Source organism: Rhinolophus sinicus, linkage group LG11, assembly GCF_036562045.2.
Source record: "Rhinolophus sinicus isolate RSC01 linkage group LG11, ASM3656204v1, whole genome shotgun sequence".
NCBI lineage: Eukaryota > Metazoa > Chordata > Mammalia > Chiroptera > Rhinolophidae > Rhinolophus > Rhinolophus sinicus.
In genome coordinates, this window is record NC_133760.1 from 33,705,659 (window position 1) to 33,732,687 (window position 27,029).

At 43.8% G+C, this 27,029-nt stretch overlaps 1 protein-coding gene across 2 annotated transcripts; it reads left to right on the forward strand.

The window, feature by feature from the left end:
- The first annotated feature begins 137 nt into the window (after positions 1-137).
- On the forward strand, positions 138-23,850 carry DYNC1LI2 (dynein cytoplasmic 1 light intermediate chain 2). Of its 2 annotated transcripts, XM_019755247.2 has the most exons (13): positions 138-528; positions 696-769; positions 2,971-3,087; positions 7,299-7,529; positions 11,930-12,099; positions 13,299-13,392; positions 14,359-14,494; positions 16,528-16,639; positions 17,195-17,254; positions 18,014-18,055; positions 18,447-18,564; positions 19,399-19,515; positions 20,883-23,850. In XM_019755247.2, the coding sequence occupies exons 1-13, from the start codon at positions 422-424 to the stop codon at positions 20,981-20,983; spliced, it is 1,479 nt and encodes a 492-aa protein (XP_019610806.2). In that variant the 5' UTR covers positions 138-421; the 3' UTR covers positions 20,984-23,850. The 2 variants fall into 2 exon arrangements, with proteins under 2 accessions (XP_019610806.2, XP_074170878.1); XM_074314777.1 differs by lacking the exon at positions 18,014-18,055 and having other exon boundaries at positions 332-528.
- Positions 23,851-27,029: the final 3,179 nt, after the last annotated feature.

The window sequence follows — 27,029 nt, forward strand, 5'->3', positions numbered from 1 at the left end:
ATTCCAACGCCTGAGCTTTTCGCGTCTGTCCATTCGGCTGCCTGGTCCCAGACCGCGCAGGGGAACGCCGCCAGCGCGGGGAGGAGCCGGGCGGGGTGCCGTTGTGCCCCTCCGCCGGCAGAGGCCGCCAGCGTGCCCTCCGTCCTGGCGGCTCCCGCTCTCGCCACCGCCTGCCTGCGCATGGCTGCCTCGGCTGCTGCCTGACCTCTGCCGGTCTCCTGCCAGCGCGGCGGCCTCACGTCTCTGTGAGACCCTGCAGACATCGCGGGCCCGGCGGACCGCGGCCGGTGGCGCGAACCCTGCGGGGCGGGCGACGTGAGGCGCGGCCCCGGCGCGGCGGGCGGCGGGCGGCATAGCCAGGGTCCTCGCGGGTCCTCAGCTGGCCCGGGGGAGGGCCCTCTTTGTGGCTGCGGTTGGCAAGATGGCGCCGGTGGGGGTGGAGAAGAAAGTGCTGCTGGGCCCCAACGGGCCCGCGGTGGCGGCCGCCGGCGACCTGACCAGTGAGGAGGAGGAGGGCCAGAGCCTATGGTGAGACCACGAGGCGGCCGGGGTGGGTCGGCCGGGCCTGGGTGGGGCGCGGCGGGGCGGGGAGCCGGCCGGGCTGGGCTGGACTGGCGGACAGACTGACGGGCCGTCCCGGACCGGTCAGGTGCAGGCTGGGCCCGGGGCTGACTGTTTTGCCGTTGTCCCCACAGGACCTCGATCCTGAGCGAGGTGTCCACTCGTGCCAGGTCCAAGCTGCCGTCCGGCAAGAACATCCTGGTCTTCGGTGAGCGCCGGCGGCGGGGCGTTGCCCGGGGAGCCGGGGTGGGCGAGGCGGTCGCCCCTCACAGGTCCCAGCCTTCCTCTCCCCTGCCGCCTGCCCGCAGCCTTCCGGAGGACCGGAAGACCCCGGTTGGACAGCCGGAGATTGGCCGGGTCCACCACGCCTGAGGTTGGGGTGTTGCCCCTTATGGAGATCCCAGTGATGCTGGCATGCGGTTGTCGGCACATTCCTCAGTCATTTGGCCGCAACATCAGCTTTGCTTGAAATGTCCCTGACTCCCTGTGCTCATAGCTTAGAAGTTTACCAAATGTGGGTGTGGAGCGGGGCGTGGGTGGATGAGGTTAGGTGGAGGAGTTGGGAGAACCAGGTGACTTGGGGTTGGGGCTGTGGGGAGATGGCACAAGAGCCATTCCTTTATCTTCATGAGCCATCAAAGGGACTCTGCAAAGGACAGCCGGCCTGGGGGTCCTCACCGAGGGACTTTCCTGCATTATTCTAGTTCTCACTGCTGGGTTACCTGGGTCAGGCACCCTAACGTGTCTGATTTCATTTTCTTCATCTAAGTGAGGGAGTTTGGCTGCATTCATTTATACAGCAGACCCATTTATTGAGTGGGTCCCTTAGGCTGGGCATGGGGACAGCACAGACATCCATCCGACACTACACAAGAATCTCAGTCTAGTGAGAGGCAGATGTGTTGATGATTACACTATGCCACACTAGGCATGGACAGATTATAGTGGGGGCATCACATGGCTTGGTGCTGTTTTAAAAGAGGGTAATTTGGGGATCAGGTGTTTTGAAGGATAAGTGTCAACATGGCGTGCAGGGGCATGGAGGGATAGTGCTTTCAGGAGCACAAAGGTGACAAGAGGGTGTGAGTAGTAGGTGACTGCTCAGGTCAGTTGGGGGCAGATTGTGGAAGGTTGAAGATTTAATGCAAATTTTCCCTGAAGGCCCCTGCTTCTCAAGGATTTTACCTCCATCCTCTAATCATCTAGGGAATCACTGCGAGAATTCCCACTGTTTGTGTGGGAAGCAGGTGGTCTTCTTTAGCTGATGACCATTGCAGTAGGTAAAAGAGGAGCCTTAGAGATTTTCAAGAAGTGGGGGATCAAGGTCATTGGATCTGTGTTGTAGAAAGGGAACTCTGGTGGCAGAGTGGCAAGTGGCTCAAAATGAGCAGGTACCAAAGTCAGGCTGACAAGTGTTTGACGTGGTCCAGGTGGGATGTGGAAGGCCTGAATAAGGTAGTGTCATTGGGGATGGGGAAGGAGGCCTTTGACTTGTGCAGTGCCTTTCTGTTCTCATGTTTTTTTTAAGTCCATATTATTAAATCCCAAGAGTGCCTTGTAATGTTTCTTGGTGGTGCTTCTTGATGTTTAAGGTTTTCTTTTGGGGGGGGCAGTTGGTTGGAGGGGGATGAGGACGTGCTTGATAATTACTGAGATTGTGTTTTGCTTAGGTCTGTAATTAGTTTCATTAGTTTCCTAGCCTTCAGGATGCTTATGAAGGAGATATACTAAAGTCAAAAGTGAGTAATACCTTCCATTCTTCATGATTGTGAGGCAGGATTAGATTATTTTTATTTCAGAGTTCTTGGGTTTTAAGGTTAATTATATTTTGAAGATTTCTTTATTTTCTTGTGTTAAAAATCTATTTTGTGAGAAACTAACTCCACCGTTTACTTTCACTTCTCCAAACGCATGTCTTATAAGTCATACGTACCGTGTTTCCCCAAAAATAAGACCTAGTGGGACAGTCAGCTGTAACGCATCTTTTGGAGCAAAAATTAATATAAGACCTGGTATTATGTTATATTATATCTGGTCTTATAGTAAAATAAGACTGAGTCTTATATTAATTTTTTTGTCCAAAAGATGCATTAGAGCTGATTGTCCGGCTAGGTCTTATTTTCAGGGAAACACAGTAGGGGCTGTAGACTTGCCTTAGTCTTTCTCTTGTAAAGTAAGGGTAACTGCAGTAGAATGTCATTTTAGATCTTGGAATTTGCCACCTTTATCACCCTTTCCCACTCTTAGCACTCTTACAGTAAAGTGTGCTTTGTTTGTGAATGCAGGTGAGAGACCTCAACAGCAGGCTTTGCAAGAAATTCTTAGTTGTTTCTTATGTGACTGTCAAGACGCCCCATCCTTGCCTAGAATAAACAGGACACTTTGTCTTTTTGCATACATCATTTGTAGGTGAAGATGGTTCTGGTAAAACAACCCTCATGACTAAACTGCAAGGAGCTGAGCATGGCAAAAAAGGAAGAGGCCTAGAGTATCTCTACCTCAGCATCCATGATGAGGACCGAGATGGTGAGTGAAGCGTTGATCCATGGTAAGGAGTGTATGCAGATCACTGACTCATTGGTTGCAGCTCCTGCAACATGGCCAAGCATTATCAATATTCGAAGAGAATAAGTCACAGGAGAGTAGATGAAGTGCATGTCTTTGTAAGACTTGACCCACTTTGTAGAGTATGTTAGCACAAATGGGGAATGGGGCCGTCAGCTGCTGCCCTGGGTAGCCCCCACTTAAAAGAAGATACTGAAGGTAAAGTTTCAGATGCACATCAGGGTAATAAGAAAGATGTTTGTTTTTTAAAGCTTTGGACTTTTCTATGAGAGAAACATTTAGCAGACTGATCTGCGCACCATTGGTACTCTCCCTGGTTCTAGTGGAGAATCTGACGTTGGTGTGATTCAGAGTGTGACAACTCAACATGTATTCACAGGAGACTTTTCTAAGTCTTTTTGTGACAGTGTAAAAATGCTAATTTCCTGTATTTCTTTCAGTGGGGGGAATAGCGGCTCAGAGGTGATAATATTCTCTCTTAATTCCTCACCTCTGGGATGTGGATAGTAATAATTTCTGCCTACAGGGTAGTTGAGATGATTAACGGTGCATGGTTAGCAGTCTTACAAGCATTAGATATCATTTTATAATTATTTTTATAATAATGAGGTGGATTAGAATAATGTTTTTTGGTTACCATTACTTAGTAATACCTCCTTTATAAACTTAGTCTTTGAGCCATCTTGAATGGTTCTAAAATAAGTAATTATTGGTGTCTATCTTTTTATCTGTAGGAAAACCATCTATGTAGTGTAAAGATGAAATGTCTTTGTTAAATTCTTTAGATTTGCCTTTACCCATTAAAACAGTAAGGATCATGATGTAAGTGTGATTATAATCCCACTGTGCCCTTTGGTCCCCCATTTCCTTATTGCTAAAATGAAGAGGCTGGACCCAGGTCCTTTCCAGCATGATAATTCTTTGATCTCCAAGAGTCATTTAATAGAGGACGTGGGTAAGGATCGTTTTTAAAGCTTGGAGACCTGCATTGTATTAATGGTAACTTAGTGGTCATCTTGGAACTCCAGGGATTTTATTCCTGCTCCTCTGCCCCCAGCTTCCCTTGCCATACTGAACATTCCCTGAAGGATGTGAAAGAAGGTAGGAGGTAGACCCAGTGTTGAGGGCTCTCCTTGTGTAAGGCAGACAGAGGCATTCACGTACCCATCTAGGCCCACCAGAGTCTGCACGGGTAGAGTTGGGACTCAGGCCCCTGAGCCAGGCCTAGAGGTTCTCATATGTCTGAGTCTTTTGCTTCCTTCTTTATTGGGCAGTGTGGTTATTGTGGAAAGGACGTGGGCTTTGGAGCCAGGCAGAACTGGTTTAGAATCCCACTCTTCTAGTCACTAGTTGTGACTGACTTGACCACTCTGCACCTCAGTTTCCTCATTCATAGAAATGAATAATCGTACCTATTTTGTAGGTTGACAGAATGAGAGGTGGTATGTGTCACGTGTAGCCAAGTGCTTGAGATGCAGTGGTAGCTCTCGTACCCTTTTAAAAGTATAACACGTAGTGTAGATACTTTGAATCTCTATAGCTTCTTGTTTCAAGATGGCATAAGTGTATTTTCACACCAAAGCATTATATTAACTATATTCACTAGCCTTTGAGTTGAAGTACCAAGTGTTATCAAACAATATGGTGAATGTTTAAATTAAAAAAAACTTATTACGGTAAAAGACACATTGCCATTAATCCTGCTCAAGATACTCCCCATCGCTTTGAACACACTCCATTGTTCTTGCCACTTTCTGAAGCAGTTCTGGAAGTCCTCTTTTGTGAGTGTCTTTAGTTGCGCTGTTGTGGCTGCCTTGATGTCCTGAATCATTTTGACTTTGGGGAAGAGCCAGAAGTCATATGGTGCCAGATCCAGTGAATGAGGTAGATGAGGACACACCGTAATGTTTTTATTTGACAGAAATTGCCGTACCAGAAGCGATGTGCGACACGGAGCGTTGTCATGATGGAGGATGATTTACAGCACACTTTAAAGCACACCTTCTCTCATCTGTAGCTCACACCCGACTAACTGCACTGAACAAGTTGACACTTGTCACACACTGTTACTAAGGTTCAGTGTGCCACTTCACTTATTGAAGGTCTCTGCCGTTTCATTGGATGGCACTCAGCAGCAGCAATGAGTTTTGTGATTACACCGGAAAGACTCTGTGTCACACACATAACTTCTGGTACGGCAATTTCTGTCAAACAGAAACATGACGGTGTGTCCTCATCAACTTATTCTCCGGATCTGGCACCGTGCGACTTCTGGCTCTTCCCCAAAGTCAAAATGACCATGAAAAGTAAACATTTTGAATCGATTCAGGACATGGAGGCAGCCACAACAGTGCAACTAAAGACACTCATGAAAGAGGACTTCCAGAACTGCTTCAGAAAGTGGCAAGAGCGATGGGATAAGTGTATTTGAAGCGAGGGGGAGTATTTTGAGGGGGATTAATGGCAATGTGTCTTGCACTGTAATTTTTTTTTTTTTAATTTAAACATTCACCGTATTTTTCACATCGTACATGTTAACTTTTATTTCAGATTCCTTAAGGTTGCCTTAACAAGGTCTTGGTCTCCATTTATGGATTTTTCTAGACCACCTATTTGCAGGTTCTCCTCTTTGAACCTGTGGTTAACTATACATCTTTTCAACTGCAGTCTTTTATTATGTGGCGTGACTGGGTTATAAACACACATTTTGCAGGCAGTCACACAGATAGAGAAAATAGTCTCTAGCTTGTCAATCTAGGACAACTGCCTTCAGGTTTGGGGGCATCTGTTTAATGCCACGTGGTATCTGTGATCTCTCTGCATGTGGGTGAGTTATGTATAGTGGGCAGTAGGAAGAGAGGCTGAGAAAAAGAACTGCCTGGTAAGGGGCAGGCATTAAAATCTGTGGGCTTCAGGTACAGAACAGTATTTTTGAAGGAATTCACAAAACCCAAACGAAAGCTGCTATCTAAACTGTATTAGAGTTTTGAAAGTGTAGCTAGATGTAGATGTTTTATTATACTGTTGAAATATAAAGTCATGAATATTTTTCTTACTGCATGTTAATTCATTATGCAAAAAAGGTAGCTAACGGAAGACAGATTTTTAAAGTGTATGTTGGAATTTATTGGAAAACAAGTTTAATGAAATGATATTTTTGATGGTTCTTTCTCAAGGTACTTTTGAAAAAAATTCTCAAAAAAGATGACTAAAAGTTTTTTAAATTATATTTTGTAAAGTATTTTGGAGAATTCTCTTCTGTAGTTTGATCGTGAAGGTGTGATTTTGCGTGCTTCATTATGTCAGTACTTGCAATATGTTTTTAACTTTTTATTAATGGAAAACAAAAACCACATAAAATGTGGAGAGACTAATATTATGAACCCCAGCATATCTATCATGTGTCTTCAGCAGTTACCAGTTCTTGATCAATTTTATTTCAACTATTACTCTCACCCTCTTCTCCCTTCACTCCACACTGATTATTTTGAAGCAGATTTCAGACATTTTATCATTACATCTGGGAATACTTCCATATGTATGTCTAAAAGATAAGGAATTTTAAGAACATAACCCTATTATCATATCAAAAATGACTATAATTCTTTAAATCATCAGCCATCGAGTAATTCACATCTCAATTTATATAAGAGATGATTTTATCTTAGCATTTAAATGCAGAAGTCCTGTCTCTTAGCCACCCTGTGTAGTGTGTGAACGCACTGCTCAGTGTTGACTGACACAAAACGAGCTTGTTCAACCGTAGGCTTTTCTGTACAGCTCGCCGCCTCACAGATTGCTGATATCTTAGACAATGGATTCTTTAGACTGTGGCACCGTTGACCAGTGAACATTTATAGCTTTTATTAGTATCTTTTGATTCTTAGAGAAAGCTGAAATGTCCTTCACTTTTCACTCCTCTGACATTGCTGGAATCTTTTTAGATGTGGACACAATATACTACCGTAGTTTACAAAGTTTAAAGTTTAGCTGTTTCACCAGGCACCTTGACCAAGGGTTGGTATCCATTGAGCACTTTTCTGGTTAAGATTTCTGTTTGTGTTGTGTTTGTAATTTTGTGACTGTCACCTTCAAGTTCTTCCTAATGTGGCTCTTCTTTCAGCTGTGCTGGTCATTGTCAGATAGTAATTTAGCTTCAATTTTTTTCTTAGATCACACACGCTGTAACGTGTGGATTCTGGATGGAGACCTATACCACAAAGGCCTGCTGAAGTTTGCAGTTTCTGCTGAATCCTTGCCGGAGACCCTGGTCATTTTTGTTGCGGACATGTCTAGACCTTGGACCGTGATGGAATCTCTACAGAAATGGGCTAGTGTTTTGCGTGAGCACATTGATAAAATGAAAATTCCACCAGAAGAAATGAGGGCACTGGAACGGAAGTGTAAGTAAAATAAGATTTTCTTAATTTGAAAATTCAGTAGTGTCTTCAGGTGGTTCCACTCTCCTTTTCACAGTGTCAAGAGGCTGCAAAGCTTCTCTTACTGAGTGTTTGTGTTTTGTTTGCACCATTTATTTCAGAGTTGCTCTTGTAAATTGAGTGGTCAAAAAGTATTCAAAGCAGTTTTTATCTCACATGTGACAGTTGAAGAAAATAAATGATTTAATATTCCTTATTCATTGATTCTCTTAAAATAAGGAGACCCCTTAACCCCCCCGCCCCCCCAGTATGATCAGTTCTGTGGGTCTTTTTGCTTTTCTGCTACTCTCTGTGTGCTGAGTTAGATGAGATGTCTGCAGCTTGAGCGCATTGCCTGGGATTCCATTGAGGCCCTATGGACCCACTTGCTGGCAGGTTTGAAGGAAGCCCTACAAAAGACAAATTTTTCAGCTCTTGCCTTAGTTTATTTTGGGATCCAGCAAATATGATTTTAGTTCATAGAAATAGGAAGGCCATTTATTTTGTCATTAAAGTGAAAGACTTTTAAGACTAAGGACATTCAAGTCCTTTTGAGAACAAAGAATGTTCAAATTAAAGGAAGTTGTTTGTTTTTTTTCCCTTAATGTGGTTCAGAAGCTTGTTGTTCCTTTTCTTTGCTTCTGTGCAGTTACATCAGCTTCTGTCCACTTGCCAGGGAAGTGGGAGGGGCAGGGGCTGGAGCTGTGGCAGCGGCGGCAGCAGCAGCAGCAGCAGCAGCAGCAGCCGCCTTGGCTGGGACAGGCTTGGATCAGGTTGGCTTATTTCCAAAGGATGACATCATTCCCTTTAGTGAATTAATGAGTGCTTCTGGGGCATGGCACATGCGATCTTCACACTTACTGGCAGAAGGGTTCGGAAATTTTGATGTGCGTTTCAGATCACATTTGTTGCTGTGTGTCTTCCTGTCATAACTTCAGAACTTGCTCCTGTCCCAGATTAGCTAAAACAGGGAGTTTTACATCTAATCCTTGGTTTGTTGTGTGTATGTGTTTCCCAGGTCACCGGCATGTGTGCCGCAGTGATTGTTATGCAGCTCAGCTGGTCTGTCTCCAGCCATTGACCTTTCTAGATAATGCCTCTTTTTCCCCTGAAATAGAGATCCTAAAGACAACTTCTCAGAATGGTTCTGAGGCTGAAGAGCTGTTTTCCTTTCACTGCACATTTAGTATCATATCCAGATTAGTGGGTTAATGCCCTGGAGATTTCAGTTTCTGAATCTGTTTTCTTAGAGTTATAACCCTGTAAAGATGTGTCAAAACAAAAAAGAAGAAAGAAACTGAGTGAAGGATAGTGTTCCTTCCCAGGCAGGAAAGTGTCCACCTTGTACCGGGTCAGTTCTAGGCATTGGGGATGCATATAGCGGATAAGATGCCTGCTTCTTGGGAGCTGGTGTTTCCCGTGGCACACTGAATTTATTTTGTGGTCTTGGTCATGGATGTCTGTCACTTAGGATTAGATTCAGCTGTATGTGACAGAAAACCCAAAATAACAGTGGCTTAAACAAGACTGAGGTTTATTTCCCTCTCCTGTAAATGAAATCCAGAAGTAGGCAGTTTAGTCCTGGAAAGTGGCTCTGGGGAGAAAGGTCAAGGACCCTGGCTCCTTTTTGCTTACTGCTTTATCATCTCTAGGGTGTGGTTCTCTTCCTCTTGGCAACTAGAGCTCTAGTCTTCACATCTATGTTCTAAGCCGCAGGATGAAGGAAGAGGAAAGAAGGGCTTAAGGGCGCGTGCCTGCTGTCTTTCTAAGGAGGCTGGGAAATGTAGTCTGTATGGCCATGTGTTCTAAGTATCAGTCCAGTTTGGTTACAAGGAGGAGGAGAAGAGAGGACACTGGAGGGCAGCTAGCAATTGCTAGAACCATGTCCATGCCTCCTACCTCTCGTTAACCTGTAGCCTTCCTAGGACCGCTCTTGTTTTCACCACCCCTCCTCTGAGATGTTTGAAATGGTTGTCATGCCTTTGTGTTGCAAGTTGAAGGAATTCCTTTGTTACTACTGGTTTTTGGTTACATTTTAATAAAGCAGTTCGCCATCCTCTTGCTCAGGACTCGCGCTTTCCGGATTAATTGAACTTTAGGTATTCTATTGAATGAGCGAAGGGCTGTTACCTAACCTAGTTTCCAATCCAACACCAGTCTCCGGTCTGCTGAGTTTGGAAAACTGTTCCACAGTCGCCACTCTTTCAGGATTTGGTTCCCCAGTGGTCTGGAATCTGTGGCAGCTGTTCGGCTGTAGGATCCATCTGAGTGAGGGAGAGGGCAGAGCTACCCCCAGAGCTGCCAGAAGGGGAGGCGTGTGTGTAGGTTAGTCTCGTCTTCCTGCCTTGTGACTGGGGTTTCCCTTAATAAGTAGAGGGTAAAGATTAGGTGCTGTCTGTGGGGTCTTTGGACTGTGGAACCAGTGGGTGATCAATGAGGTAGGAGGGAAAAGGTGAGAAAGAGGGGCCAGTAGCTAGGGTTGAGCTGTCTGCGATCTCATTCCCGTACCTACTGCCATCTGATGCTAAACGGAGTCCCAGGTGGGCTGATGGTCCCTGCTGTTGAAATACTGGCCTTCCCTCCATCTAGAGAAATTAATACTATGGTATGTGGGTACACTATGGGAAGTGCACATTTTATTACCCGAATCCCACAGTCCTCACCGTGTTTTTATCCTCCCTTTTCATCAACTTCTGCTATGAACATTTGCTCTGTCTTCCAACTTATTTTCTAAAATGCTGAGTTATTAAAAACACGTGTGTTTCCTACTGTGTTGGACAGCCATAATTAAGTTATTCCTTCAGAGAGTGAATAGTCTGACCCAGGGCTTCCCAGCCATTTTCACATCAGGGCATAAGTAGAATGCTGCAGAGTTTGTGCAACATACTGGGTAACGGAGGTTCATAGAACAGACCGCCAGAGCTGCCCGGCTCCTGCCTCATTTCCCACAGTGACGTAGCTCACCTGTAACCCGGTCTAGGCTCTGCCATACTCACTGTCTTGAAAGCCCTAGTTGGGTGTTTCATGTGATCTTGGGCAATTATAATAGCTCTTATCCAGACAGTTAAGCCATTGTATTTTTCATTGATTTGAAGATTTGATAAAATGCTGTTAAAGAAAATGTGAGAACCTTTGATTCCTTCGCGATTCTTTGACCACCACTTGAGTAGATTGTTTATATTGGCAGTGAAAGTATGTGAATGGGCTTATTGAAGAGAAGTTGTAGAGATGAAATGTTATTGCATCTGCACTTTAGGGCTTAGTCAGTGGTTTTCAGTTTGTCCACTATTATATGAAAGACAGTGTGCTCCCAGATAATTCCAGAAGCTTCTGTAACGATAACCTAGAATCTTTGTAAATTAAAACTCATTGTTTTAAAATGTTTGAAACCTGGTCGAGGGGTGGGAGCGGAGTATGTGCACCTTTCTCTAGGTTCTCTTTAATTCAGTTTTTTGCATTTTCTTACTGAACATGTTGTGGATGAGGGAAAGGCCTTTTGGTCCTTTAGTCCTTACTGGGCATAGAAGCGTAGAGCTGCCGGTTTGCTCATCTGGCCCAGAGTAACTTTAACCATCATGTTCTCATTCTCTGGCCTGACAGGTGAGCCTCGAAGCGCCCACGAAAAGGTATAGGTTTGTGGGCTTTGTGTTCACTTGACTTAACCAAGGCCATGCCCACTCCCAGCTTAAAGGCCCTGCTGCGCGTTACGCCCTTGGCCAAAGTAGTGACCGTACGTACTAAGAAGTGGATGTTGTACCCCTGACCCCTTCTTGTGTTAGGCAGGAACCGGTCCGTGAACTCTGCACGTGGATCTCCTCCAGAGGAGACCGAGCCCGCAAGAGTGAGGACTGAGGACTATGAGATCCGGACGGTGCTGGGCTCGCCCGGCCTCTGGCCTTAGTGTGGGCGCACCTCAGCTGTGTGGAAACAGCGTGTTCTTAGGGAATTCAGGTGCTTTACTATTTCTAATGAGGACTCGGAGGAGTTTTTAGAAGTTATAAACTATTGCTAGTGGTCGCCTCTATTGAAGTAACACAGTTCAACTATTCTGGTAGTTTGAAAGTGTAAGATGTATAAGAAAAGTGGCTTTTTTCATAGTAAGAACAACTGAAGCCTTAGAAGTTTTTAAGAACCATTTAAGAGTTGGGTACAATTGCAGGTGTCCATGGGAATGCCCTCGCTGCTCTGATGTTACAATGCTCAGGCTGAGTGTCAGAATTGGCATTTTGCGTCATCATCCCCAAATCCCTAATTTTGCAGTCGGATGCAGTTAGGATTTGTCACAACTGTTTATGTTTTGTGCTTGTTGCTTCTCAGTTTTCTAAAGCTGATGTCTGTTTTTATATGTGTATGTGTGTAATTTTCTTTGCCTTTTTCACCTGTAGTTGTGAAAGAGTTTCAAGACTATGTTGAGCCAGAAGAAGGTTGTCAAGGTTCCCCACAGAGAAGAGGGCCTCTGAGCTCGGGTCCTGATGAAGAAAATGTAGCCCTGCCTCTCGGTGACAACGTGCTGACCCATAACCTCGGGATCCCTGTGTTGGTGGTGTGCACAAAGGTGTGTCCAGGGACCTGGCAACTTGGCTGGGTTTGGCCAGTGAAGTATCACCAGCTAAAAACACTTTGGGAAGCTTTAATTAGATATCTTCCCAAGGGAGAGTTGGGCTAATTCGGGACTCATTAAGGTACAGTGAAAATGTCAGGAAAGAAAATGTAGTCATTTAAACATTGTTGCTGGAAACATGACACCGTTCAGTTTGCTTATAGCCTGGGTTAATCTCTCCATGAAGCGCTGTCAACTTTATTGAGTGATTCAAACTCAGAACTAAAAACAGTTTTTGTAAGGCTGTGTCAACCAGTTCGTCTCGCCCAAGCTAGTGATGAAAAAATAATATGGAAGAGCAGAATTCTTTTGGGCTTTGGTCCCTAAAGTCTGTTGCACTTCAGATGATTTTCAGAGCAGAATATAACCCTGGGGAAAAAGGGAACTCAAGGTTTGAGTTTCTTCAACCCTGTAGAATTATGAGGTGGGAATAGAAACTTAAGTTCAGTCATAGAGAAACAAAGTTGTATCTCTTACATACAGAAAAAGAAGTAGTAGCTTTGAAAACATTTTAGGGAAAGAAGAGGTCACGTCAAGACTGGGAAAATAATGGTCTCAAAAAAATTTTTTTAATTTCAAATAATGTACAGTAACTGATGATGGCGACAATTTGGTGATTGGGTCCTGTAATATAATTATTGGCAAAAGAATTTAGTGGCCCAAACTTGTTTATGGTTTATCTAGGACTAAACTTAAATTATAAACAATAACCAATTTGAGAGACGGTCTTAAAAAAATAAAATAAAATCATTTTGGGTTTCCAAAGTACTTGATTCCCAGTTGGAGCCACTGTATTGCCAACTACAGGCTGTGCCATTTGCATCACATTCTATGAGAATGGAGCCGTACCGGGTATGCAAAGCACAGCCATGGCCAGTGGGCCTGTTTCCCGATGTGACTCTGTTTGATTTTTAGAACAACTGTGAGGTGATCAGGGCTGTTATATCCCCTTTCCATAAAGATGTGGAAATAGGCCCAGGATGAAAGAGAAAAATGTCCAGTTGCTTTTCACTGTTCTAATTATTGCTTGGCCCTTTGCTCATGGCTTTCTTCTTGGGGCTGTGGTACTTTATTTCTGAAGAAGAATCTGTTCCCATCCGCAGCAGGCAGGGATGCAAAAAGATAACTCCTTTCTCTTTGTGTCTTCCCTGCAGTGTGATGCGGTGAGTGTCCTGGAGAAGGAGCACGATTACAGGGACGAGCACTTTGACTTCATCCAGTCACACCTACGGAGGTTCTGCCTCCAGTGTATCCTTGGGGCGTGGTGTGGGGGCCCAGGGGCACAGGCTGCCCTCTCAGTGTGCTACTCTAGGCTTCCCTCCAAATGGGGCATCTTCAGAGTACTTCCTGAATCCAGAACTGTGTACGTCTTTTTACTAGTTTTGTATTTTACTGTGTTGGCATTTCAGACTTACTAATTTCCGCCTATCTTTGATCTTTTTTTCTTTTTAATGCTGTGCATTGAATGGCTTTCATACTTAAGAAGAAAGCTGATATGTGAAATTTTATTACCAAATTACTTTTATCATATCTTGGGAATCTTTATTTTTGTTTGTTGTGTTTTTTTTTTTTTTGCAGAAGTACCCAGTATGCTTTAGATGCTACAGTTGTTTCCTATGTGTTTATCTTTTGTGCTGTCCACGAGAAAGATGCTGGTCAGCAGTCTTTTGAGTCCTGTTTCTATGAAAATCCAGTAGCAGCTGGTGCCATAGTCCCAAACCCTATGGTGGGGGTGAGAGATGGGTTCCTATCACTTTTTTTGGCTCTTTAGCTTGTCCATTGTCCAGCTCAGTGAAGGGTCCTAATACATGTAGGTACCCATTTTTCATAAAAGGTGTGCTTAATGATAAACTTGATTACGTGTTGAGCATCTGCTAGGGAAAGAATCTGTGTCCCTTGGATATGCAGAGAGTGTTTTCCTGGGCTAGCCTTAGAGCCATTAATTTGACTGGGAAGCTATCTTATGGGTCAGAAGATAAGTTTACATGTTAAAAAATGAACTGCATGGCCCGCTAGCATCAACATGCTTTATGCTTTTGAACTGGTTCATATGCTACTATTACCTCTTTAGTTTTAAATTATAACACTTTCTATTGATCATGTAGTGACCTAAAATGATCAACCTGTGAGTAAGTACTGTGAGGATTGTGCTTGTATGTGTTTGCTTTTGTCTCCTCCTGCAGTGAATTGGTTTTCCTTAAGCAGATTTATTAGATGGAGCTGCCTTGATTTACACATCAGTGAAGGAAGAGAAAAACCTCGACTTGTTGTATAAATACGTTGTTCATAAAACGTATGGTTTCCACTTTACCACACCTGCCTTAGTTGTGGAAAAGGATGCAGTTTTTATGTGAGTTCTTTATAGCTGATGCTGTCAAACTCTTCTTTATAGTACATTGGCTCTTTACGTTTTCATCTGTCCAAGGAAGGTGCCTTCTGTCCCTGTCTTACACAGCTAGCTTCCTGCTGCCTTGGGGCAAAGTGCTTGGGCTGGACCTCAAAGGTGATAGGTACACCCAGGTGACAGATTTCCCTTTCCGCTCCTTTCCAGGTTACTTGCCATTCTGCCTCCAGTCTGAGGGATGTGGGTGGCGTGAGATCAGGGGTCCTACCTTTCTTCATTGAGAGCAAGTTGCTAAAACTTAAGTCATCCGTTTTTGCCGCTTATTGTCAACTCTGGTAAAATACTGGCTGGAGGAGGGAGTTGAAATAGAGGGAATTGGCGCTTCGGGATCCTGAATGTTTACTCTTGAAGCATCTGGTTCCTCTGCCCATCAGCAGGCCTCACTGTCAGCATGGGCCTTGACTATGTTACTTGCTTATTGTGTTTCCAGCATTTCACATTTTGGGAGCCATTGGGCAGGGACTTAGATACCTGTTTGCCTGAGTTTGTGTCCTTTCTCACTGGAGAATGATGAGTGTTGTGGATGCATAAATAAATGTTGAAGCTGTGGTCTCTCAGAGGAATTATGCCAGTTGATCAATGTTTTTAGGCTTAGGTAGCCTCTTGGCTTAAAAAAGAACTACAGTTCATTTAGCCAATACTGAGCACCTCCAAGGTGCGCAGGTTCTGTGCTCAGGAGACAGAAATGAATGAGCGAGGTGGTCCTTGCAGATGGCACTGTAGGGACGGACACACAGCTGAGAAGCGGTAGGGCACTAACGGGGTAGTGGACTCAGTGTGGGAGGGAAAGCAGAGGGGGTGATGCTGGAAGGATGAGTGGTGTGTGCCAGGCAGGCCAGAAGGAATAGATGGATGAGAGGGACAGTCTGTGAGAAGACTAAAGGTGTGAAAGCCAAGAGCTCCTGGCACTGAATAGGCTGCCTCCTGAACATGCAGTGAGAGCCTCACTCGGGCTGCTTGCAGACAGCACATCTAGAGGCTTGGACCAGTTTTAGAGAATTGTTTTGTCCAGAGCAGTCAGGCAGGCACCAAAGACACAAGCCCAGTGGGTGGGATGTTGTTAGGGTCATCCAGTGCCCAAATCACACGTGATCCCGGCGAGCAGGAGGAGCAGGGATACTGGCGGGCTGTAGGGCTGGTCTGGAATGGAGAAGCATCTCTGGCTAAGCACCCTCTTCCTTACAGAGCTGTGGAGCAGGAGTTGGATGGAGAATGAGAGGCCTGTGAGAACAATCAATTGCCATCTTTTAGAGCTTCTCGAGTTCAAAAGTATATCATGTAGGGCATTTTACAATTGCTCCTTTAGGAGAGTCTGGTGGGAACCGGATGCTGTGGCTTAACTTAAAGGAACCTGGGTACCAACTGCCCTGAGATGTCCAGTGGGCAGCTCTCATGTAGGAGTGTCCCTCCGATTTGGGTCTCAGAATGGTGTAGGTCCTGGTTTCCCCACTTGGCTCCAGAGTACATCTTCCTACACCAGTAAAATTAATGAATCAATCCACAAGAAAACTGCTGTCAGAAAGAAGAGTTCTTAGAGAAACATTGTAAGAGGGTGCCTGCGTGCCAAAGCCCGAGAGAAACAGTTCCATCCTGAGCTCTGTCCTCTGTGCTGCTCCCTGCATTCTCCGCTCGGTTGGAACAGGGCCCCATTGTGTCCTTGCTCTTCTGGGTGGAGTTGTGGGAAGGCTCTGAACACTTGACATGGGTCAGCATGTGTAGTCAGTAAGGTCCCATTCTGGCTCCTTAGGCCTTGGGCCCCGTGAGCTCAGTATGGAGCAGGACCTGTGATGTGGATCTGATGCGTTATACCTGCAGTAAAATTTGGCTTGTCCCCCGAAAGTTACAGGCCAGCCTGAGCATCTACAGACCAGAACTTGTGGGAACGGAACTCACCAGGAGTCCTGGCCTGGACTATGCGCTGAGTGCTCTGTAAGGCAGTCCCAGGAAAAACAAGTCAATCCCTGTCTCTCTGCCTTTAGACCTGCAGGCTGGGACAATGAAAAGAAAATAGCTATTTTACATGAAAATTTCACAACTGTGAAACCAGAAGATGTATATGAAGACTTTATCACGAAACCTCCTGTGAGAAAGGTACACAAGTCAATCACCTTAAAAGTTGTAGGTGTTTTTTTTTAATGTGAAAAGAAACCGATTAAGAATCGTTAAACCATCCTTTGGGGGTTTTGGGGAGAGGTAATCCACGGGCCTTTAAAAGAAAAGTCTTTAGATGAAGCCTGGGGTTATGTGAATGGACTTGGGTGGTGAGACATGAGTGATGGAGGGCCCACGTGGAAGGGGTTTGAAGTTTCCTATTAAGTCCTGACGATGCCACTGTTGCCTGTGGACTCTGAATAGATCCCTTTGCTCCTGTGAACTGCAGATTCTCATGGGGGGTTGGGGGTGGGGGGGTGGGCCACTGTTGTTTAGAACCTGCCAGACTTAAAACTCGTCATTTGGCTATGTGCCAAGGCTGGTTTTGGCACAGGGTCTGTGCCAGGCTGGAGAAACAGCTCTGCAGTTTCAGCAGGGACTCTCCCCAGGATCATGTGGAGACCTGAGCCCCGTTCTCTTTTTCAGCCTGAATTTTGACAGTAATTTGGGTATTGTTGGCCTGTGGCCACAAATGAATGTGTCTTCCCTTTCCAGCTGGTCCACGACAAAGAGTTGGCAGCGGAGGATGAGCAGGTGTTCCTAATGAAGCAACAGGTAAGAAGACCAGTGAAGCCCGAGCAAAGGCCTTCTCACAACTGAAATGCCAGTTCCCAGGGGCGAGGTTGCAGGTATCAGAGCTTGCAGTGCTAACGTTGTTGGGACCAGGTTTCCTTGCTCCCTCCCGTTTCTAGGATTGGTCCAGAGTAGAGGTTCTGGACCTGCCTTGGGGGGGTCCCCTGCTGGCCTTGCAGATTCTCCTACAGTGATTGGCTTAGTTATCTTTTTAAGTATTTTTTCTCTCTGGAAATGCTAGGTTTCCTGGCGTAATACTCCGTGTTGACAGTTTACCAAGTGCCCTGGCCTCACTCCCATTATTTCACGTAGCCCCACACAGCCCTGTGCATGAAGGCAGGTGAGCTGAGAAACCCATTTTGTAGGTGAGGAAAGTTACTTCCTCCGGCTGACAGTTCAGAATGCAAATTCAGTCTCACTTTTCTGTTTGACTTGGACTGGTACACGTTACAGGTCTGCTTGATGGTGTAGGCAGGTCAGCAGGGGTTGTTGACAGTTCCTTTGCCAGTTGTTCCTCCCTTCTGTGATCTCCTTGCTTCCTTAGCTTCAAAACTGGTTACTTGGATTAATTTTTTCACCACATCAAACTGCTCAATTGAAATTTTTTGCGTTTATAGTGTAAAACCTATGAGTTGGTTGTTGTAAATGGTGCCCTCTAGTGGAAACTTGGAAGTGTTTCTCCTGACCTTCAGTGCACTCTGCAGGCCTTGGTTAATGGCCAGTGTGTCCCTTTCTTTGCAGTCACTCCTTGCCAAGCAGCCAGCCACGCCCACGAGAGCCTCCGTGAGTACCTTAAACAGAGGGTCAAGGCCTAGTGTCATGGGTGTCTTCAAACTTTATACCATTATAAAAGCTTGTGTGGGCGTTTGTGGTTTCAAAGGGAATTTAGTCCCCCTAAAGGCCCAGGGCCAGGAACACAGTAAGAACTCAGACGATGCCTGATAAAGGAATCCTGCTCTGGGAATTAAAGTGAACAGGCTTTGTTATCTTGATATCTCTTCTCTCAGGAGATACTGAGGTCTAGAAAGGATTGAGCTGGGAGCAAACTCCCAGTCTTGCCACCCTTCTCCCTAGACTGTGAAAAATACCCTGCAGGAGCATGGCTTCATTTTTGGAATATGTATTTTCTGTTATTTTTATGCCTGTGTGTGACTTGGGCTGCTTTTGGACTTAGGAATCCCCTGCGAGAGGACCCTCTGGCTCTCCAAGAACTCAGGGCCGGGGAGGGCCAGCTAGCGTGCCTAGTGCCTCCCCAGGCACGTCGGTAAAGAAGCCGGACCCGAACATCAAAAGTATGTATCCTGTCTCCAGAGAGTGGTTTAGTCCTAGGCCTGAACTCTGTAGGGTCTGCATGGTTGGGTTGGGAAGGTCGAGACTCATGGCTGGGCTGTTTCCTTCCCCAAGAAGGGCCGCTTCCAACATCCCCCCTCGGGGGGCTGGGGCTCTTGGTTGGCAGAGGCCAAAGCCTGTTCCTTGGTTGGAATCTGTGGCTGTTGTACCTGGCTTTGTGTAAAGCATTGGTTAGGCCATGCAGATTCCTTTGGAGAGGCATACAACATAAGTCATATTAAAATGTGTGTTTTGAGTCCTTAGTTTTGTTTCTCGTTATGTTTATATTACCATTTATAAACTGTGGGAGTTTTCTTCCCTTTGCTTCTCTTGCAAAGCTTAATTACTTATTAGTTTAAGTAGCTCTTATCCCAGGGACTTAGTAATAATACCCAAAGATGTTGGCTACAGTAAGACCCTCAAAACAAAATTTTATTTTATTCTTGCATGTTCAGTGGCTATCTTCCATTCTGAATGAGAGCTTTTCACAGCAGCTTTGGAGTATTATAGGCTAATAAACTTTGAAAGACACTGCCTCGTGGACAGGAAGATGATGTAGAGCACAGGTTATTTATTATGCCTCCTAAACAGGTGGGAAATCTAAACAGGTTTCCACTTTAATCGTGCTAACATGTAACTAGCCTCAGCAGTAGCAGTATATAAGGCATCATAGTAAATAAATGTACTCGTATCCTAGGAAGATGATAGGCACAAATGGATAATTCCAAGATGAAAACTAGGCTTTTTTAATTGTCATCCAGTTTGTGTGATGCTTTTTTCCCTTAATGTTTCCTTAGATAATGCAGCAAGTGAAGGGGTATTGGCCAGCTTCTTCAACAGTCTGTTGAGTAAAAAAACAGGCTCTCCTGGAAGTCCTGGTGCTGGTGGGGTTCAGAGCACAGCCAAGAAGTCAGGTACTGAAGGACCCTCGGACACTCATGACCCTTCTTGTTGAGGGGTGCTGGAAGATGGGGAGGCGGACAGGATTGTCTGCTTTCACCTGACCTGCAGACCCTCGATTTTCTGAACAGCCAAGCAAAGAACAATTCTCCGCTTTACACTGCGCAGTATACTTCACAGTAGACTTACCTTATTATTGTGCAGTTTTCCTAGGCACATTTCAGGTGGGATTTGTGTACATTGAGGTTTTCAGGAACTGCCTGTTGGGTGAGTTGAGGTAGATCCTAAACCATACACGTGGCTCTGGTATAGAAGCTCTATCCTTTGGGGGTCATGGTCTGGGGTGTACCATCGACATTTTATTTATTTAATTTTCTCTGCTACTTCATAAGGATTTTTGTTCACTGCCCCCAGTCTTGCCATGAGCCAGAGCCTGTGAACCCTCCCTTTCTCACTGGAGGGTTGTCATTCCCTCCTCCACGAAGCTCCTGCCTTGTCACATCCATCTCCATGTCCTTCCATGTTGGGTGGGTAGGGCAAAGTCTGTGTCTTGGAGGTCTCTGAAACAGAGAATCAAGATTTTAGAAATTACTCTTTTTCCCTGGAAGCTTGAGGCCATTTTAAAAGTTTTTTGCTTTTAATTTTTCCATTGGCTATAAGAAATGTTAATACAGTGTTTTCCCTAATTGGTGTTTTTAAATCAAAGGAGGCCCTCAAGAAATCACTTTATCCTCAGATCAGCCGGGGCCGTCATGGGCTCCTGAGTCCTTGGAGACTCAGCATCTGGTCTGGTGGCCCGGGCTGTGAGCTGGTTGGTATTGCCTGGCAGGAAATAGGGGCCATTTCTAGGCCGCAGTTCGTAGTCGACAACAAAAGAATATGAACACTAACTTTATGCAAGATTGAAATGTCTGGCCTTAGTCTTTTTTTCTTATTGAAATGCAGTGTTTCTGGGCTTTCCATAGGAGTTTAGAGTAATTTAGAAACAAAACCTAAACACCTGTTCTATTTGAGACACGGATGGTAGTTTGCTGCATGCCAGAAACGCAGACACCACCTCTAGGCAGATGGCGGAGAGTGCCTGGGGTTGGTGGTGAGAGGGTTTCCAGAAAGGCCCTTGTGTTTGGCACAAAGGCGTCCCCAGGCAGTGGGCAGTCATGTAGTTGGGGGGGGGGGGGCACAGACCTGTGACATGTGGAATTAAGACGGACTGAATTGAGGTCCGTCTTCTCATCATCATTACAATGAAAAAAGGCTTTCTTCATTTTTACTGAGGTTATTATCACCACAAATGATTACAGAAGTCTGTATAGTTTTGAATGTTCCTTTTTAAAAATTCTTTTCTAGTCTTCCATCACTGCTGCTTTTTTTTTTTTTAAAGGACAAAAGACTGTGTTGACAAATGTTCAGGAAGAACTGGATAGAATGACTCGAAAACCAGACTCCATGGTAACAAACTCTTCAACAGAAAATGAAGCCTGATCCTCCTTAAAAGTGCATATGTAAAATGACCAAATAACTATGTATATTGATCTGCCAAGACCAGGATTTTTCTGATATGGCACATGCTATCAGTTTTTGGGGACAGGGGAGATGAACTTAAAAAAAAAAAAAATATTTCATTGGCTTGTCCGAGTGTGAATTGCACATTTAGGAAGGTTATGTGTCAGACCCCTTTGTTAAGGATAACCCTTGGACTCTCAGGCATGTGGCTCTCTCGTGGGAAGCAAGTGCAGCTGGGGCTTCTTGTGGAGGGGAAGGTGGATGGAGAGAGAGAGGGCCCACTTTCTTTCAGGGTAGAGCAAATGAGACCAGGAAGTCATTGATCCAGATGGTGGTTAGTCTGACCAGTTGCTTGCTAGCAAATTCACTTGTTCTTGGGAAGCAGATTAAGTAGCAGAAAGTCCAGGAAACAAAAAAAGGCTGAAAGGAGGAATGAGAGAAGTAATGGTAGGGAAGCTGAATGTTGAAGGAAGTGGAGGAAGGAGGAGGTGAGCAGTGTTAGTAAATACTGTGTGTTCAGTGGAACTTGAATAATCATTTGAAGACTGAATATCACAAGCATCTCCAAACTAAACACTAAGCAAAATGGGAATTAGACTTGTTCTGAATACATCTTTAACTTATGAAAGATGTGGTTAAGTGTGGGGGTGCCTGAGTCAGGTAGAGCTGACACGGGTGGGGAAGATGGCAGCTGCCCAGGACTCACGTGCTCGGCTTAGGCCATGTCCCTGTGGGAGGTGTTGGGCTCCACGTATGTGCATTGTGGGGCAGACAGTCACTGTGGGGTGTGTTTAAAGTCAGCGGCTACAAAATTAGATTACTTTGAATTGTGTTTTCTAAATAGCTCCTGCTTTGTTTTTCAAATTTAAAAAACTTTTTTTTTTTTTTTTTTTTTTTTTTTTTAACTACCACAGGCTGGCCTACAGATAGAGAATGGGTGACCAACCTCTCATTTTACCACAATGCAATGTGCTACCGAAAGTTTGAGGGAGGTTTTTAATGTAATTGCACACTGATTAATTGGCCTGCACCAATCCCTGCCTTACGGTCTGTGGAAGCCATCATGGAGTTCCACTGATGCAAAGGGTCTGGTCCTAGCTCCCTGGTCTGATCAGTGCTATCCGAGGGACATATAAGTGTGAATGTTTTATATTGAAAGTGGAAATGATACATTTCTCTTGTGTTTTTCATAAAATGTAGCATTTTTTTCTTACGGAAATAAGAGTTTTGGGTGTCTCCATTAGGTCAGATTAATGCACATTGTCATGTCATATCACCATTCTGGAAATGACTTCTGTGGATTTGAAATGGCACTTTTAATTTTATACATGATAAAGAACATTTAAATGCAAACACTACCATTAATTTAATGTGTAAAACATTTGTTGTCAAACCAAGGGGAAAACCACAATTCACTTATGTGGAGTTTACTTTTTTTATATGAATGTTGTACTGTGTCTGAGCATAACTTCCCTAATGTCATTGCTTTTACATACCAGATTTGACTGACCACTAACATAATGCTGGGCATAACTTAATATCATATGTTATATAACAAGACTCTAAAACTATCTTGAATTGCTTTTTTTGTAAAGGTCTGAACACTGTTAAGGAGAAAGCTGAGTATTGCCTTTCTGACAAACATAAAACCATGTTATTTGTGCCAGTTTTATTTTTGAAAATACACTTTCCCCCCTTTTTAAATTCAGTTATTATTATTTTTTTTTAATGTATCGTTCTTTCCAATTACAATATTGTCCAGGTAATGACTGTGGAATGATAGTTGTGGTGTAGTGACCAATAGATGCCAAACAACTTGTGGCCACACTAATGGTGGGGTCACTTGATCCCTCTATAGCAGCTGGAGGGTGGGGCACAAAATGAGTGACCACAGAAACAAGAAAGAATTTCTTGGAAAGGTACATGCCTAAGAGGGATATAGTGTGATTTAAAATGTTAATGCATAATTTTACTTTTCATTTTTTATCATTTAAACTGATAAGCACTTTTGTGTCAATATAAAATGTACTAAAACTGATGAGATGCTGAGACACCTGTCTTGTGAAGGAAGGTTTCTTGAAGATCACTTTTAGTTTCTCATGACAAGTGGATGCTCCTAGTAGCAGAAGAAACTGATGCATAGTGTCGTGTGCTCAGTGGTTGCCAAAGTCTACCAACTTTGGGGAGCTGCAGGGTTCTTTTTGGGAGGTGGGAGGAGGGGAGATATTTTTTGTCATTTGGGGGTTTTCAAGCATTGGAACCAAAGGCCAAACAATAAACAGCCTTTACTTCTTAAAGTAAAATTCATTTTATTTGCAGAATACACTTGTATGGTAGACTGTTAAAGACAATTTTATGACTATTTATGTACACTATAGTGATTACATCTGCTGTTTGTCTTTAAAATGGAAAAATCAAAGAAATAAGCCCAGTTTTGAAGATGTGGCCACATTAAGGCCATAAATTGATCTTTCCTAAAAATGCAACGGGTATGCTGCTAGAATTATTTAATTGTGTTTGCACTTTTTGTTTTTGATTGGCATTTTAAAATCAGTGTTTAACCTGAAAGACGTCGTGTTATTAGTTTAACAAAGTTGAAAGTGACTGCTCTGTACATCATGACCTTAATGTTGATGCTGTAGGTGAAAGTTTACTGTTGTCTCTATACTAAGTTTATTGGTGTTTTTAACGTAAAACGAGGACTGCAGATTCTTCCCCACCAGCCTTCGTCCAGGGGTGTGGCTCTGTCCAGATGCAGTGCGCAGTCATGTGGAACCTTGCTTTCTAGTGCTGGGAAAAGAAGATGTCTCTCTTACTGGCTCCAATAAACACGAATCCAGACTGCTTACAGTTTCCGGTGGCTTTCTTTCTGATAAATTATCCTACTGTAGGTACTGGATTTTCTGCTGATCATGTTGGGTATCTACCTTGTAGCTAAAAATGCATACCTCTCTCACTTAAAATTATCAGAAATTCTGTTAAAAAACATTTGAAAGCCATATTTTGAGGTATGTGGAGTTCCAAGCTGTGAGTAAAGTACAATGGGGTTTGTGAGTTGTCCAGCATATTTTCTTGCCTCTTGGATAAAGGTGTGATTGTCTGAATTGGGCTAAGTGATTTAGAAACCGTGAGGGTTCATAGAGGAATTTCAGAGCAACTATGCCATAACGCTTTTCACCTGTTTTCAATGGGAGCAGTAAAATGTGTTCAAGAAAATCAGATTCTTTATATTAGAGATGCATTGTGTTTTTGATTCTTAGACTTATTTTAAGCATGTTGAATTTTTTGTTTTTTAAAGTTGATTTGTTATACAAAGTTCCACCCCAACTTTTATTGTGAAAAAAGGGTAAATCTACAGAAAAGTTAAAAGGAGTACATTGAATACCCACTTTTTAAAATATAAATTCTAACTTGCTACATTAGCTTTCTCTTTCTGTTTCTCTTCCTCCACATCTTTCACAACACAGACACACACACACACTCACATTTCGTTTCCCCCCCCCCCACCCCGAGTCATTTAAAATAAGTTTTAAACATCAGGGTATTTCACCCCTAAATATATTAGATAAGTCAGGCCAGTTATCTTATGGAAAAATCCCACATTCTGGATTTGCCTTACCATTTCCTCATGATTCAGTTCAGGTTAAACATTTTTTGCAAGAATGCCATGTAAGTAAGGTTGTATGTGTTCCAGTGTGTCCCTGCATTGGTGGTGGTAGGTTTGAGTCCTTGATTAAGGTGGTGTCCCCCAGATCTATCATTGAATCTCTTGGTCTTAAGCCACTTTTCACACCCCACTTACAGCAGCCACTGATGACTCATACCTAGGAGCTCTTAAATGGTAATTTTCTTATCCCATCATTCCGCCTACATTTATTAGCTGGCATTCATCTGTAAAGAAGAGCTTTCTGCCTCCTTTCCTTTTGGGGTGGTGGTTTTCACTATGATTTTCTTTTTTTAATTAAAAGTCATAATCTAATAACTGCTGCTCAACTTGCCCCAAATTTGGTGAGTGGGAACCCCTTCAACTAGTTGTGTCCTTTTTTTAAAATTGAGATAATTCACACGTAAAACCCATTTTAAAATGTTCAGGGATTTTTAGTATATTCATGAAGCTAGTGAATATGGTATATTCACCCATTGCCACTACCAAGTTCTAGAACATTTCCATCACCCTATAAAGAAACCCCATACCTACTAGTCCTAATTCTACCCTTCCCCCGTTCCTTGGCAACCACAGATCTGTGCATTTGCCTATTCTGGATATTTTACATAAGTGGAATCATACAATATGTGGCCTTTTGTGTCTGGCTTTCATTTAGCCTAATGTTTTCCAGGTTTATCCATGTTGTAGCAGGTACCAGTACTTCATTCCTTTTTATGGCTGAATAATACCCATTGCATGGATAAACCATATTTTGTTCATACATTTATCAGTTGATGCACATTTGGGTTGTTTCTCCTTGTGCCTATGACTAACGCTGTGAACATTCGTATATAAGCTTTTGTTTAAACGTATTTTCTCTTGGTCATAAACCTAGGAGTGGAAGTGCTGGGTCATAAGGCAGTTCAGTTTCAACTGAAGAACCATCCAGCTGTTTTCCAAGGCAGCTGAGTCATTTTACATTCCCACCAGCAATGGAAAAGAGTTCGAATTTCTCCACTTCCTGGTTAACACTTGTTTCCTGGGAGTTTTTTGTTTGTTTTAATTACAGCCATCCTAGTGGGAGTGAAGTGGTATGTCAGTGACTAATGACGAGCATCTTTCCATGTGCTTGTGAGTATTGGCTGTTTGTATATCTTAGGAGAAGTGTCTATTCAAATCCTTTGCCCATTTAAAAATTAACTTTATCCAGTTGTGCGAGTTCTTTTTATATTCTAGATAGTAGACTTACCAGTTGCATTCTTTTGACACACCCCAATTGGTCTTTGAGCATTTCTTTACTTTCTGGCACAAAAAGGTGTCCTAGGCTCACCTTGCCATTTCCCCTACCTCTGACCTGCAATCAACCATTTTCCCAAGGCGTCTTGGTTCCTTTTAGTGGGGATTGGTATTTACAAACTAAGCTCTGGACTTGTAGGCATGCTTGATGGTACTGGGTGCTGTTGCATCGAGGCCCTTTTCGCTGAGCATACGATACGGACCTTTTTTCACTCGGCATTGCCTAAAAGTTGGTTTCTATCAGTTCAGTCTTCCTAGTACTCGGTTATGGGGACGTACCATAGTTGATTCAACCAATCTCCTATAGAAGGACATGTAGAACATTTCCAGTCTTGTTTTTACATGATGCCTCGGTGAATAACCTTGTGCATATGTTGTTTTTATTTGTGGAGCTGTGTCCTCAGGGTAAATTCCTAGCAGTGGGACTATCAACTCAAGAGGTACATCTGTAGTTTTTGTTTGATATTGTCCAAGTCCCATAAAGCTTACACCATTCTGCATACCTATCAGCAGTTGTAGAAATTATTAACCCACTGTTCTATTTTGCCTTAAGATTGAGTTTGGTGAATAGGTACATACTTTGGGCATTATTTGCTGACACCAGCAGTAACATTGTAATAGCAAAACTTAACATTAAAGGTTGTTATATACCGGTGACTCTTAGAAGTTTTATCCAGATTGATTTAATCGTAACAGCTCTGTGAGGCAAGTACTGCTATCGTCTCCATCTTAATTTCCAGATGAGGAAACTAAGGCATGGAGGCTAAGCAGCTACTAAGGTCAGAGCCAGAATTTGAACCCAAGCAGTCTAGCTTCTGAATTTGAGCTAATTGTGCTATGTAGGTATTCACTGTACTCATTTAAAGCAGAAGGGGAAATATGTCAATTGCAGGTTGTTTTCATCTGTGGTCCTAAGCACATGTGTGCTGTTGTTCAGCCTTTTTCCCCTTCTGGCATGGATGGAGAAGTCATTCTTGTTAGGTGGGGGAAAAATGGCAGACAGTGTACCCAAAGAGAAAGTATACAATACGAGTATACCTGTAAAAAGGGGGAGGGGCTGCAGTCACAGGTACTTTGCTGAGG